The sequence below is a fragment of the Cebidichthys violaceus genome, unplaced genomic scaffold (assembly GCF_023349555.1).
Source record: "Cebidichthys violaceus isolate CVI_PGR_0920_01 unplaced genomic scaffold, fCebVio1.0.p SCAF_11, whole genome shotgun sequence".
Taxonomy (NCBI): domain Eukaryota; kingdom Metazoa; phylum Chordata; class Actinopteri; order Perciformes; family Stichaeidae; genus Cebidichthys; species Cebidichthys violaceus.
Genome location: NW_027176274.1, coordinates 637,455 through 649,677, shown reverse-complemented (window position 1 = coordinate 649,677; position 12,223 = coordinate 637,455). Strand labels below are relative to the sequence as shown.

General features: G+C 45.4%; 1 protein-coding gene across 13 annotated transcripts in view; it reads right to left on the bottom strand.

Moving 5' to 3' along the window:
• Positions 1 to 12,223, bottom strand: part of ttn.2 (titin, tandem duplicate 2) — a 203,742-nt gene that overhangs the window by 152,483 nt on the left and 39,036 nt on the right. For 9 of the 13 annotated variants that reach the window (XM_068736078.1, XM_068736131.1, XM_068736139.1 and 6 more), the window contains exons 42-47: positions 3,169 to 6,993; positions 2,165 to 2,443; positions 1,286 to 1,849; positions 791 to 1,072; positions 415 to 693; positions 47 to 328 (exon numbers count right to left, since the gene is read on the bottom strand). In XM_068736078.1, the coding sequence (XP_068592179.1) occupies positions 47 to 328; positions 415 to 693; positions 791 to 1,072; positions 1,286 to 1,849; positions 2,165 to 2,443; positions 3,169 to 6,993 (5,511 nt within the window). The remainder of the gene's footprint in view (positions 1 to 46; positions 329 to 414; positions 694 to 790; positions 1,073 to 1,285; positions 1,850 to 2,164; positions 2,444 to 3,168; positions 6,994 to 12,223) is intronic. The other 4 variants (XM_068736156.1, XM_068736167.1, XM_068736175.1 and 1 more) reach the window with 1 other exon arrangement.

Genomic DNA, 12,223 nt, shown 5'->3' with positions numbered 1-12,223 from the left:
CTATAGAACTCAACATAGTATCTCTGCATCAAAGACACCAACTGACCTTGCACGGTCAAGGTAGCTTCACATTTTTGTTGGCCAGCCTCGTTCTCAGCTTGGCATGAATACTTGCCGCCGTGGCTGATGGCCACTGTTGTTATGGACAAGCTAACAACATTGTTCTCAAATGCCATCTTGATGTTTGAATCGTCATCTCTCAGTATTTCAGAGTCTTTCGTCCATTTGACAGAGATGGGAGCCGATCCCTTAACGGTCCCCTGTAGTTTTACTGTGTTTCCCAACACTGCTGTAGCACTCTCAACCCTCTTTAAGAAAGTTGGTGGCTCTAGAAGAACAGTTCAAGAGTTAAAAACTGAGTTTGAAGAATGAGATTAAACCTTGGTGAATACCATTGATTAAACTCAGGTTTACCTTTAAGTTTAGCTAGGGCCTTTGTGATGACTTTGCCCACATCATTGGATACGACACACTGATAATCTCCAACATCGGCACTATCAAAGCTCTGGATCTCCAGCCTCGACAAGGTATCTTGAAGGATTATTTTATACTTCTGATCACCGGAGATGGCTTTCTTATTTTTCAACCAGCTGATTTCAAAAGGAGCTGTTCCCATGATCTCACACTCCAGCTGAGTAGCTGCTCCCTTCACCGCCTCTACATTCTGCAGCTCTTTTCTAATGGATGGTGGCTCTGGGTGTCAGAAGGTTAAGTAAAGCGTAGGCAGTTAACACCAAAGGTTTTCTAAAATTCACAAGTTAGTGTCAAGTAAATGCAAGATTTGACAAACCTTTAACAGCTATAAGAGTGTTGCAGCTCTCGCTGCCGGCATTATTTGACACCTCACAGGTGTAACTCCCACTGTCTGTGACCAAGAGGTTCATTATCTCCAAAGAGGCAACTCCACTCTTGAAAGAGATTTTATATTTTTCTCCATCGCCAAGCTCTCTGTCATTCCAGAACCAGTGGATGTGAAGTTCGGGCGATCCTTTAATGGTGCACTGTATACGTGCGGCTATGCCTTGTTTCCAGGTAATCTTAGGCTCCAGTTTCCTAACAAAGGCAGGGGGCTCTGAAAGGAGTGTTTAATTTAAGATCATTGTCAAAAGAGACACATGACAAAAAACAAAAAATGAAATAACCAATGCAGAAAAATGCAAAAAGGAAAGACAACACGATAGCGATGCATATTGTTAGGGTCAACTTGTTGTTGGCTGAAAACAGCAATAATCCATTTGCTAATTTTTCATCAAAGCTAACGGAAAGATCTTCTCTAGGATCTTACCTTGAACAGTTACCACAGCCTCACAGGATGAGCTCCCGGCCTCATTCGTGGCCGTGCACACATATTTCCCAGAGTCCTTCTGTTTGGACTTGGGAATGTCAACAACAGCGACCTTGTCCTCAAAGGACAGTTTACACTCCATGCTCTGGTGGACTTTTTTGCCATCCCTGGTCCAGGTGACAGTCACACCAGTGTCCTCGTCCACCTGGCACTCCAGCCTCAGCGGGTCATTGACAGCAGCTGACGCTGGCTCAACGGTCTTAACAAAGCTGGGCTTGTTGATAACCATGAGCTCTGTGGTAAACGTAGCAGTGCCAACACTGTTGGAGGCCTTGCACAGGTACGCTCCCTGGTCAGTCAGCTCAAGACTTCTAATGAGAAGGGAATACTTGTTCTTTTCACATTTCACGACATAGTTCCCTTCGGAGGAGATGGCTATGTTGTCCTTGTGCCAGACAACTTCCATGGGGGAGGATCCAGTGAGTGAGCACTGGAGCACAGCTTGTTTGCCCACGTATAAAGTCATTGGGTCGGGTTTTGATACAAATACCGGCGGGTACATTTCTATGGAAAGTAGGTAAAATATACAAATACGTTTTAAAAAGTGGAAAAAATACACCAACATCAAAAATAATCTCAGCAACCTCAACTTGGTGATCGACGTAGGTTGAAACATGAGAAAATGTGATCCACAACATCTTTAAAATCTTGCCAAACGTGACACAAGATCCAAGTCATGTACAAATCATCACTTCCGCATTGCACCATTATGACTCAGGGAAAAACACATTGCAAATATATAATTCTCTCTCTCTCAAACAGACACATTGGTAAAGCAATACTTTAAAAATAATAAAAAAGGGTCCCACTGGGTCTTACCGGTGACGATGAGCATGGCGGTGCAGCTGTCAGTGCCATGTTGGTTTGAAGCCTTGCATGTGTATTCATTGCTATCGGCTTTGATCGGGTTTAGGAGCTCCAAGGAGGAACTGATGTGGCGGCTGAGGATCCTGAACTTCTCGCTCTGCTTGATCTCAATGCCAGACTTGTACCATCTGAAGGTCACACTCGGCGCGTCCTCGATTTCACATTCGAACTTGGCCTGGCCGCCGATGTTTATCTCCAGAGGCATAATTTTCTGCCTAAAGACGGGCGGCACTGAGTCGCACACGGAGAAAAAGGAAAGTATTACTCATAGAATCTATGAAGCTCAGTTTAAAGAAAAACAAATGACAGGGCAGGAACAGCAATGGTGGAATGTACAACAATGGTGGACACAGGAGTGACTGTGGAGGAGAAAATCAGCAAGAACATTAGCCCCATGGTTTCACAAAAGGCTGGTATGATTGTACGTGATTCTCATGGGGCTAGGGTTCAGGCTACAAGGAGGAGAAACAAATTGGTGAAAGATGAAACATTGTCAGGTTGAAGTCCTGGAAGCATGCAGAAAGAGATGTGTGACGGAAATGGACCAAAAGGAATGTGACAGACCATGAGTTTAAAACAAAGGAACCTGTTGACACCAACATGCCAAAGGGACCATGAAGAAAAATAAAAACATGAAAGTTCCCTGAAGACCAGGATCATGACAACCATTATAGCAAGAAGCTCATTGACTACAGAGCCTTTAGATCAACCTGCATGGCTGTGATGGTTCTGGTCTTTAGGCAATATTTAACCAGACAATGATGTGGAACAAACAAGACATAGTGAGTTAGTACCAGTGCCCTGCTGAGGGGGTTCATGCCGAGCTATGAAATGAAGACCAGAGACAGAGACCAGAATGAAAGAAGTCTTGAATGAAACTGATTCACGTGAATGATTAGTCATTCTCAGAGAACGTGGATGAATGAATGACACATTAAGTTTTACTGTTATCAAACCTCTTGAGACCACAGTGAGTCTTGAAGATGTTGAAGTCCTGCCGGCCTCATTCTCAGCCTCACAAACATATTCTCCTTGATGCCTCTCCTTGACAACTTTGTTGATAACCAATGTGTATGTGTCGTGGTCTTTGGAACACTTGAACTCTTTGCCAGATTTCACCAATTGCCCATTGAAAAACCAGTTTACCTTTGTGATGTACTTAATGGTGGTGCTAAAAGTTATTTTACTATCCTCGTCAACGGATAAATCTTCGAGAGAGGTGACTATTACAGGGTGTTCTCTCTGTTCTGCCCTGGATACAGTGATCTCCTCTGTAAAGATCTCCTCCCTGTGCTCCTTCTGGATGCTCACATCCACCACCTGTTCGGTGGCAACGCTGGTGGGAGGCAGAATTGTGGTAACAACAGTCGCTCCTACATCTTTCTCTGTGCTTTTCACCGTCATTGACCTCACTTCCTGCCTCGACACCTGCACCGACTGCTCAAAAGACATGTGAGACTCTGTGGAGACTTTGATCTGAGATGAGATGGACTGTTCCATCATTGCTGCCTTGGATTCCTGCACCACAACCCGTTGCTCAGCGGAAGCACATTCAACTGCCAATTTGGACTCTGTCTTGAGTGCGGCTGCCTGAGATTTAACAGCAGTGAAGTCCACCGCACTCTCCGCCACGCTCACGGTCTCTACCGTGGATGACAGCATTTGCTTAGAGCGGGTCGAGGTGACCTGAGCCCTTTGAGGTTTGTCTAGCTGCATAGTGCCCGGCTGGTCTGAGGTAAGAACGTGGGCTTCTTGGTAAACTATGGAGTGGAAAGCTGCCTGGAGTTCAGTCCTGAGGTCAGCTGTCTGAGGGTATTTACCCTCAAAAGCCAGGGTGATCTCCATGGGGGCACCTGTTGTTGTGATCAGGTATGTGAACATGGCCCGCTTGGGCTCTCTCTGAACCTTGACTTCTTGTACCTCTACAGCCTGTAACCTTCCCACCACGTCAGCCAGTAACACCGGCTGGTCGCTGGCCGTAGCGGACTGAAGAGCGTCTCTGAGCTGACGCCGAATATTCAGACTGAAAGGTTTAGGGATCTGAATCACAAATGTCATCTCTTTGGGAAGAGTGGTGATGTCTTTCGATTCCGATGCCATAAGGGACAGTTTCGGCTGTGTGGTGACGATGACTTTAGTGGACTTGGACTTGGTGATCTCCTGAGAGAGCTCACCGGTCAGCACTTGCTTCTCGTCCATCACTATAGACTGCCTGACTGACTGTCCCTCCTGGATCTGAACAGCAAAGTCCTGTTCTGCTGCGTCTAGAAGGACACTACTCTCAGTGGAGATCTCCTTCTCCTCAATCTGGATCGGCTCTGTGGGAAGTTTTGGCTCTACCGCCATCTGGCAGGTGAATTTATCCACGACTGTGAAACTCTCAGTGTGGCCCTCCTCTAAGGCCTGACTGTCGGCCACACTGGGGACATGCATCTCGTTCAAGCGATCCTCCTTCTGCACCAAAGCTCGCTGCTGCTTGACATCGGAGGTAACCGGCGTCTCCTTCGGCAGCTGCATGGGCTGGAAGGAGAGCTGGAGAATGTTCTGAGGCCTGGGCTCAGTCCGTAGCTGAGAATGAAAGCCCGTCACGGACAGATCCAGCTCCGTGTGATAATCTGCCGTGAGCTCCCTTCTCTCCTCCGAGGTGGCTGCGTGCCTCCTCGTCTTTTCTTGTTTCTGCGCCGCCACCTGGTGGTCGGGCTTCTCAATTATGAGGATGCCCTCTTTGGGTAGCGCCTCCACAGGCTGGGATGACTGGAGATGCAACAGAGCAGGAGCCTCTTTCTGGGGCTGGATGGTCATGGTGCTAGCCTTGGCCTCAAACTCTGATGTGTCCTCATAAACTACTGTCCTTTGCTCATCCTGGGTAACGGTGTGCAGCAGAGTAGGACTCTTTCTAGCTCCTGCCTGCTCTGGTGCTGGTTTCTCACAGGTGAAGCTCTTTTCAGATGGAAGGAGGTCCTGGTCTGTGATAACCTGCAGGTGCAACAACTGCTCTCCTTCTACCTGTGACTGAATGGACATGGCACTGTCCAGACCTGGCAGCTGCTGAGTGGGCTCAGCCTGCAGCATTTGCTTCTCTTCAGCAGTTAGAGCTACCTTCATCACTCTATCCTTACAGAGATGGGCTGTCTCCTCAGTAGGCCTCGCCATGGAGAACTTAGTCTCCTTGGAAAGAGTCTGTTTAGACTCGCTGACTGAGGCCAAGACAGGTCGGTGCTGTTCTTTCTCTACAGAGGACTTCACAGCAGAATCTGCTGTTGCTAGTTCAGTTGTGTGGCCCTCTGCAAGCACCCGTTTCTCTGCAGACTGGGCTGAGTATAAAATCTTAACACCTTCTTTAACCTTATAACCCTTCTCCTCCTGTGCTTTGGGGATATCCTGAGACTCCTCTTTTAGGATGGGCAGTTGTGACTCAACTTGATGCCCACTGACTAGATGTTTAGGTTCTGAAGTGGGCTTGACGGTAGCAGACTTCCTGTCGGCCAGAGACTCTGTGCTAACAGTAGAAAGTGGGGTGAGCTCCTCGGCAACAGCTGACATCACCACTGACCTCTTTTCTCGAGCTGCCTGGAGCTCAATGACCTCGGGGCTTACAATGCGATCACAGTGCTGCTCTGTGAGGTCCTGGCTCTCTTCAACGGATGACGTAAACGCCGCCATGTGGAGCTGTTTCACGGGAACAGTCGTGACCTGAGGCGGACGGGTGGGAACCACAGACACCCTCTCCTCCATCTCGTGAGACTGAAGCACTGCTGCCTGGTGGGTCAGCTGCTCGCGATGAATAGTGGCAGCAGAGATTTCTAGCTCGCCGAGAGAGCCCACTTGCTCACTGGGAATTATCTGGCGGTCTTCAGTGCCGATGGTGTAAACCATCTGATCTGACCTGGCTCTGTCCTGACCCGGGAGGCTGACCTGGTACAAGCGAGACTCTGTCGCTTGTTCCGTCATTGAAACCTTGTAGCTTTTCTTTTGAACCGTCGTCAGCTGCTCCTGTTTGTGAGAAACAGAGACGGACTCTCTGAACACAACAAGCTCGGCGCTACAAGACGCCTCCCCAAACTGGTTGGAGGCCTTACATGTATATAGACCACTGTCCTCCTGTTTGACACTCTTGATACTGATAACGCCAGATCCATCTGGGTTGGCTATAACGATGCAATTTCTACTGGGCTGGATCTGAAAAGCCCCCTTGAACCACTTCACACCAGGGATCGGATCACCACTGGCTTTGTAATTAAAAGAAACCTCCCGTCCTTCTGAGCACCTCACAGGTTGGATCTGAACTGTGAAAGTAGGAGGTTGACCCGTGACCTTGAACATCTTTTCTACCCATTTCTCCGCCTGGCTAACATCAGACTTTTTCACCTCAAGGTATGTGGTGCACGTTGTCTGACCGAATCTGTTGGTGGCAGTGCAAGAGTACTCGCCCTCAAACTCAGATGTGACCTTTGTGATTACTAGCGTGTACTCCTCCTTCTCCTCTATCAGCTTGTAAATGGAGGAGGTCCTAATGACCTTCCCATCGTGAGACCATTGAATGGTCGGCTTTGGGAGGCCGGACACTTTGACGGTGAACCGGGCCGTTTCCCCGGTGGTCACGGCTGCTGGGGCGAGCTGGCTGAGGAAAACTGGCTTTTCTTTTTTCTTCTCGAAAGAGGAAGAGTAACGTTTGGACTCTGGCTTGAGTTCAAGTGTTTTTGTTTTCTGTGGTAACTGGACACCAGTGTAGTAGGTTTCCTCTTGTTCTTCCACAGTGGTGACGGTGGTGCTACAACGTTCTGTTAGGAAATATTGAGCAAGACTGATAACAATATCCACAACACGAAAGCTGTAATATCAACATTGAATTGACAAAAGGAATAAATAAAGAGGAAAAAGTGAGGGCTGTCTTTGACCACAGAAGTTCTTAGTCCACTAATAGTCGTAAGATTTTCTCCAATTAATCGATAAAATGGCATAATTTAAACAAAAAACAATCTTTCAGTTTACAAAGACCCCAATTATCTATTAGTTGACTAAGTGATGAAGAGACGACAGCCCTTCCACATATATACTAAAACTAAAAAGAGATTAGATGCTTTGTTAACATAAACATGTTATGAAAATAAAAGTTTTTCCCCCAAACGGATAGATGATTCACTGACCTTTTCTCATCAGATAAATAGTTGTTTATTTTCTGGTAATATATCACAATTAAATTGAACTGTTTTGCTTTTAAATGTCTTTCATTACCAATCAATTGTAATTAATTTGATAACAAATGTTTGGTAATTAGTGTAATTTGAAAAAAGAAAACAATCTGTTAATGTATTGATACTGGTATCAAAACAAAAACAATAATACTAAGTCGTACACAACATAAGTAGTTTTTGACACCTGCATTTTGTCTGTAAATACGACAATTGACAAACGGACCACGTAAACACCGGGCGATCGTGTTCACCCATTTAAATAAAAAAAAAAAAACAGCTTAGACCTCACCTTTAAATCATTAATATTTTTATTATATAAACTCTGAGACAAACCAACATGACGTCTGTACAAATAAATCATGAACTTCTATCTCAATGCTCAATCTACTCATACACTCCTAAAATTACACATATTTACATCAAATCTTATATTTAATTTTTTTAAAAAGTTTCACAGTATTATCAATTTTTTTTATTTGTACTACTCTATTATGAATTACTTGCTTTATGCAAATCCTAAAAAATTCATTCACACACAAGAAATCAGAAAAAAAATACTGCAACAATCTTCCTAAAAATCACACAAGCAACAATAAACGGAGCCATTTAAGTGGGAATTATGACGATATAATCTTGATAGTTTTCAGATTCACTTTTGATACAATGACTGTTTAATCTTCATATTAATTTTATATTTAATAATTACTGCTTTTGTATCTATTTCTTATTATTCAAACATAGCAGTGACTCATTTAAAACCACACTTTTTGTGTTTTTGCGCAAAACTCAGGTGACATTGATAATCATTTTTTTTCCTTCTGCAGGACATCAAATTTCCTTTCTTATCCTTATTAGTCTGGTCAAACCAGACAAAACAGATATTTTTAAGTTTGTTCTGATTTATTGAAAATATTCCCAGCCCTGATAATTATAGGTGGGTTATAAAGTTTATATTTATTTCCTATATGGATTGTTGAAAAAAAATCTACCTCTTCATTTTGACTTTGTAGTTTTTACAAACTCCTATTGTCACTAATTTAACAAAAAGAAATACCTAAAATGTCAATGTGTATTTCTGTAAAGGTTTTCTTGTATAAGAGATTGTTGTTTCACACTTTTGTCTAACAGTCCTAGTTGTTGTTGTTGTTGTTTACAAACCGATGTGAACAGCACAACATTAGAAACAGACCAGTAAAGACCAGCAAAGCCATTACCTCATAATTACATTTCAAAGTTAAAGCAGCTCACATTTAAAGTGTAACCAGATAACAAAAGCAAACATAAACCCAGATTTTTCTACCAAAAATTAAAATATAAATGTATAAAGACAAACAATAACTCACTGTTTTTTCCACATGACTACGGGCTGGTTGTACAAAGATACATTTAACTTTTCTACTGTGTTAGACAAGTCTTGGCTTTGCTCTTAGACAAATACCTGTAATCTATTTGCAATTTGTAAACAGTGTTAAGCAAGTAATGAAAAAATTACTTTTTTAAGAGGGCTTATAGATGTGAAAATATTTAGTTTTATTAAAGCTGTTGCTTCACTCATTATCTGTTTACCAGTAGAGCAACTTGTAAAGTTTTATTGGTCAGTCTTTTTATTTCTACAACCTTAAAGTAGTGAAGAATTATCAACATACAACAAAAGAAGAGTAAAGGTATATTTGTGCAACCGGCCCCAGACCCTTCAACCTCTAAAACACCTTCAGCAGCGCAGCAGTTTCAATGCAACCGGCTATGTTTTGGATGATGCACCTGTACTCACCAGCATCACTCTGGGTCACGTTAGTAATGAGCAGATTGAAATGGCCTGCGGTTTTCTCCTGAATTATACACCTGCTGTCAGTAACGCGGTCTCCATCTTTGAACCACTCAGCGGTGGGGTTTGGCTTACCGCTAACTAGACACTGGAGGATAACCGGCGTCCCTACGGCCGCCGTAACGTTAGTCAACGGGATGACGCATTTAGGGGACGTCTCAATCACCTGGAACTGGAAGCTACACATATCAGAGGACTTCCCTTTGAATTCTATTTTGTCATCTTTTGCCGGTTCGGCAAATACATCGAAGTTGACGCTAACATATTTCTCTCCCTGTTCGCTCATTTCGTTGTCGGTCTTGGCCACCAGCCTGACTGCCCGCTGCGACTCATCCGCCTCTTGCTCAAACTCAAACTCAAGCTCAATTTCTGACACCTGTTCGCTGTCGAACGACGTGTTTCCGACCACCAGGTCGAACTTCTGTGGCTGGACTTTGGCGCTTCCTAAGGACACGGCGGTCAACTCCCTGCCTCTGGTCTTCCCTGAGAAAGCTTTGGCGTTTACCACCACCAGAGAGGCCCGACACAGGGTCTCCCCAACAACGTTGATAGCCCTGCAGGTGTACACTCCGCTATCCTGTGTGGTGACTTTAAAGATCTTCAGGAAGTGGTTGTCTCCATCAGATGAGTGCAAGTATTTTTTGTTATTGTGGGGAATCTTTTTGTCGCCTTTGAACCAGGACACGATGGGAGAAGGAATTCCCATCAGTGAGCACTCAAACATGACCGTGGTACCTTCGGGGGTTTCCATGTCACAGATGGGATTGATGAACCTCGGAGGCATCTCTGTGACCTCGAAAGCTATTTTCAAATCATCGTGCTCCTGGGTGACAAAGTCCACGGCACCCTCCTCATAAATACTCGGCAACACATCCAAAGATATGATCATGCTCTTGTTGTCGGCGGTGTACTCAGGGATGGTGATGATCTTAACCTGTCTCTCAAATTCCTTCACCTCGTTTTCATCCAATTCTACTTCGAGCAGAATCTCCTGAGGAGAAGGAGAACGAGAAGAGTCGTCTTCTTCCACATCGAACTCCATCACATGCTGATGGGTGACCGCAGGCGGAGCAGGCATGAACCTCACTTCCTGCGACACAACCACCACTAAAGCAACACTTCTGGCTTCCCCGACGTAGTTCACAGCCTCACAGATATATTCTCCCTGGTCGGCCTTTCTGACGTTGTTAATCGTTAGCGAGATGCTATCGCCGTCTCTCTCCATTTTAAGTCTGTCGTCTGCCATCAGTTGCGTTTTGTTGCAGAACCACTTCACTTCAGGGGAAGGTAGACCGAACACCTCAGCGTAAAACGTTAGCGAGTCATTCTCAAACACTCTTTTCTTAATGAGCGGTTTGAGGAAGGCAGGAGGGATTCCCTGCACTTTCTCCTGAAGGGTTGCCAGGCCCAAAGACCCTATTCCCATGGTGAGGTATGGATTGTCGTCCACGTTTATTCCAGAAGGGGTTGTTTCAATGCCCTCATTGCCAGGTGATGTCAGGAACTGAACAGGAGAGAAGAACCTCTCACTGGAGTCACCTGTCGAGGGTCGCTTGTGTTCTACAGGGGAGAAGGGATATTCCTGAGGGGTCATGAACCCACTGGCGGTATCGGAACTTGCAGTGTGGAAGGACATGTGGGACTTGGGAGTGTGGAAGGACTGTGCAATTGGCTGCGAGACCTCGGTGGATGAGCCCGGGGTGTAGAACCTCTCGGCTGCCTCGGCTAGCTCTTCACTCACAGTGCTGCCGATCTCTATGGACATCTCAGACTCAGGGGACAGTGGTCTTCCCCAGTCTGTTGGAGGGTTGTAAAAGTCGTACACAGCACCAAAAGTGACCTCCTCTTCCTCCATGGAGCCAACTGCTGCTGCTCCTCCAGCTTCAGGTGCTGAGGCCTCATCCAAACTACCTTTTTCCTGTAAATATGCGACCGGGCTTTGAGGTCCCTCAGCAGCAGCAGCATCCTCAGGAACAACAAGTGCTTTAAATCTGCTGTCTACTTCCGGTTTAGGATTTGACTTCACATGGACATCAATCATTTCATCTTCACCCTTGATTTCGGAATGTGGCTCAACTACATCAGCAGCCATTACCTCGGCTACCTCTGTCACGTCGGCCTGGGACTCCGGCATACTAAGAAAAACACCGCTGTCCATAGAGGGCTCTGGGATTGAAATCAGCTCCTCCCCTGCAAGGACCGTACCGACAACTTCAGCTTCTCTATGAACAGAGGAAGACCCTAGAGTTGCACTTTGTCTCTCAGGTTTGAGAGGTGCAGAAATCGTTTTTGGCTTAACAGCTTCTTCGACTAGAGCTGAAGTTCTAACGGAGCGTTTTATTGCAGGAACTTTTTCAGACTGGAAAGGAATGAAGCTGCTAGTTCTGTCAAATGTATGCACAGTGTCCTCCCTCAACATCTCCCCTTCAGAGACCTCCATTTGTTGAACTAGAGCAGGTTTCTGTGCTTTAGGCCTGACCAGGTGTGGAGACTCCTGCACTTCCTCCACAAACTGTTTAATAACTCCATGGCTTTCTGCTAAAACTGCTTCCTCGTCAACATCACCAGATATCACAGAGATCTTGCGGTCTCCCTCCTGAGAGGAGGTGGTCTGGGAGGTCATGGCAGAGACAGGTTTGGGTAATACAGGAGTCTGAGAGGAAACTGATTTTTCTGAAGCCGGAATAGTTTGAGTGAAATCTGGTTCAGCTTTACAAGGAACAGCTTTGGGAGAACCTGGATTTGATGTCCTAACTGAAACAAGTCCATCACCACCTTCTGCATGCACGGTGTGAGGTTCAAATACTCGTTCCTGCTGGTCAAGGGAAATAGCCACCATGGGTATAAACTCCTTCGGGAAAAGAGTTTCCTTTCTCTGCTCCTCTGGAGAAGGGGAAGTCAGTGATAGAACTGGTGAGTCCGATTCAAAAGCTTGTTTGATCTGAGAAACTTTTATCACAGCGGCAGAAGCTGGCAGACCACAGCCCGATA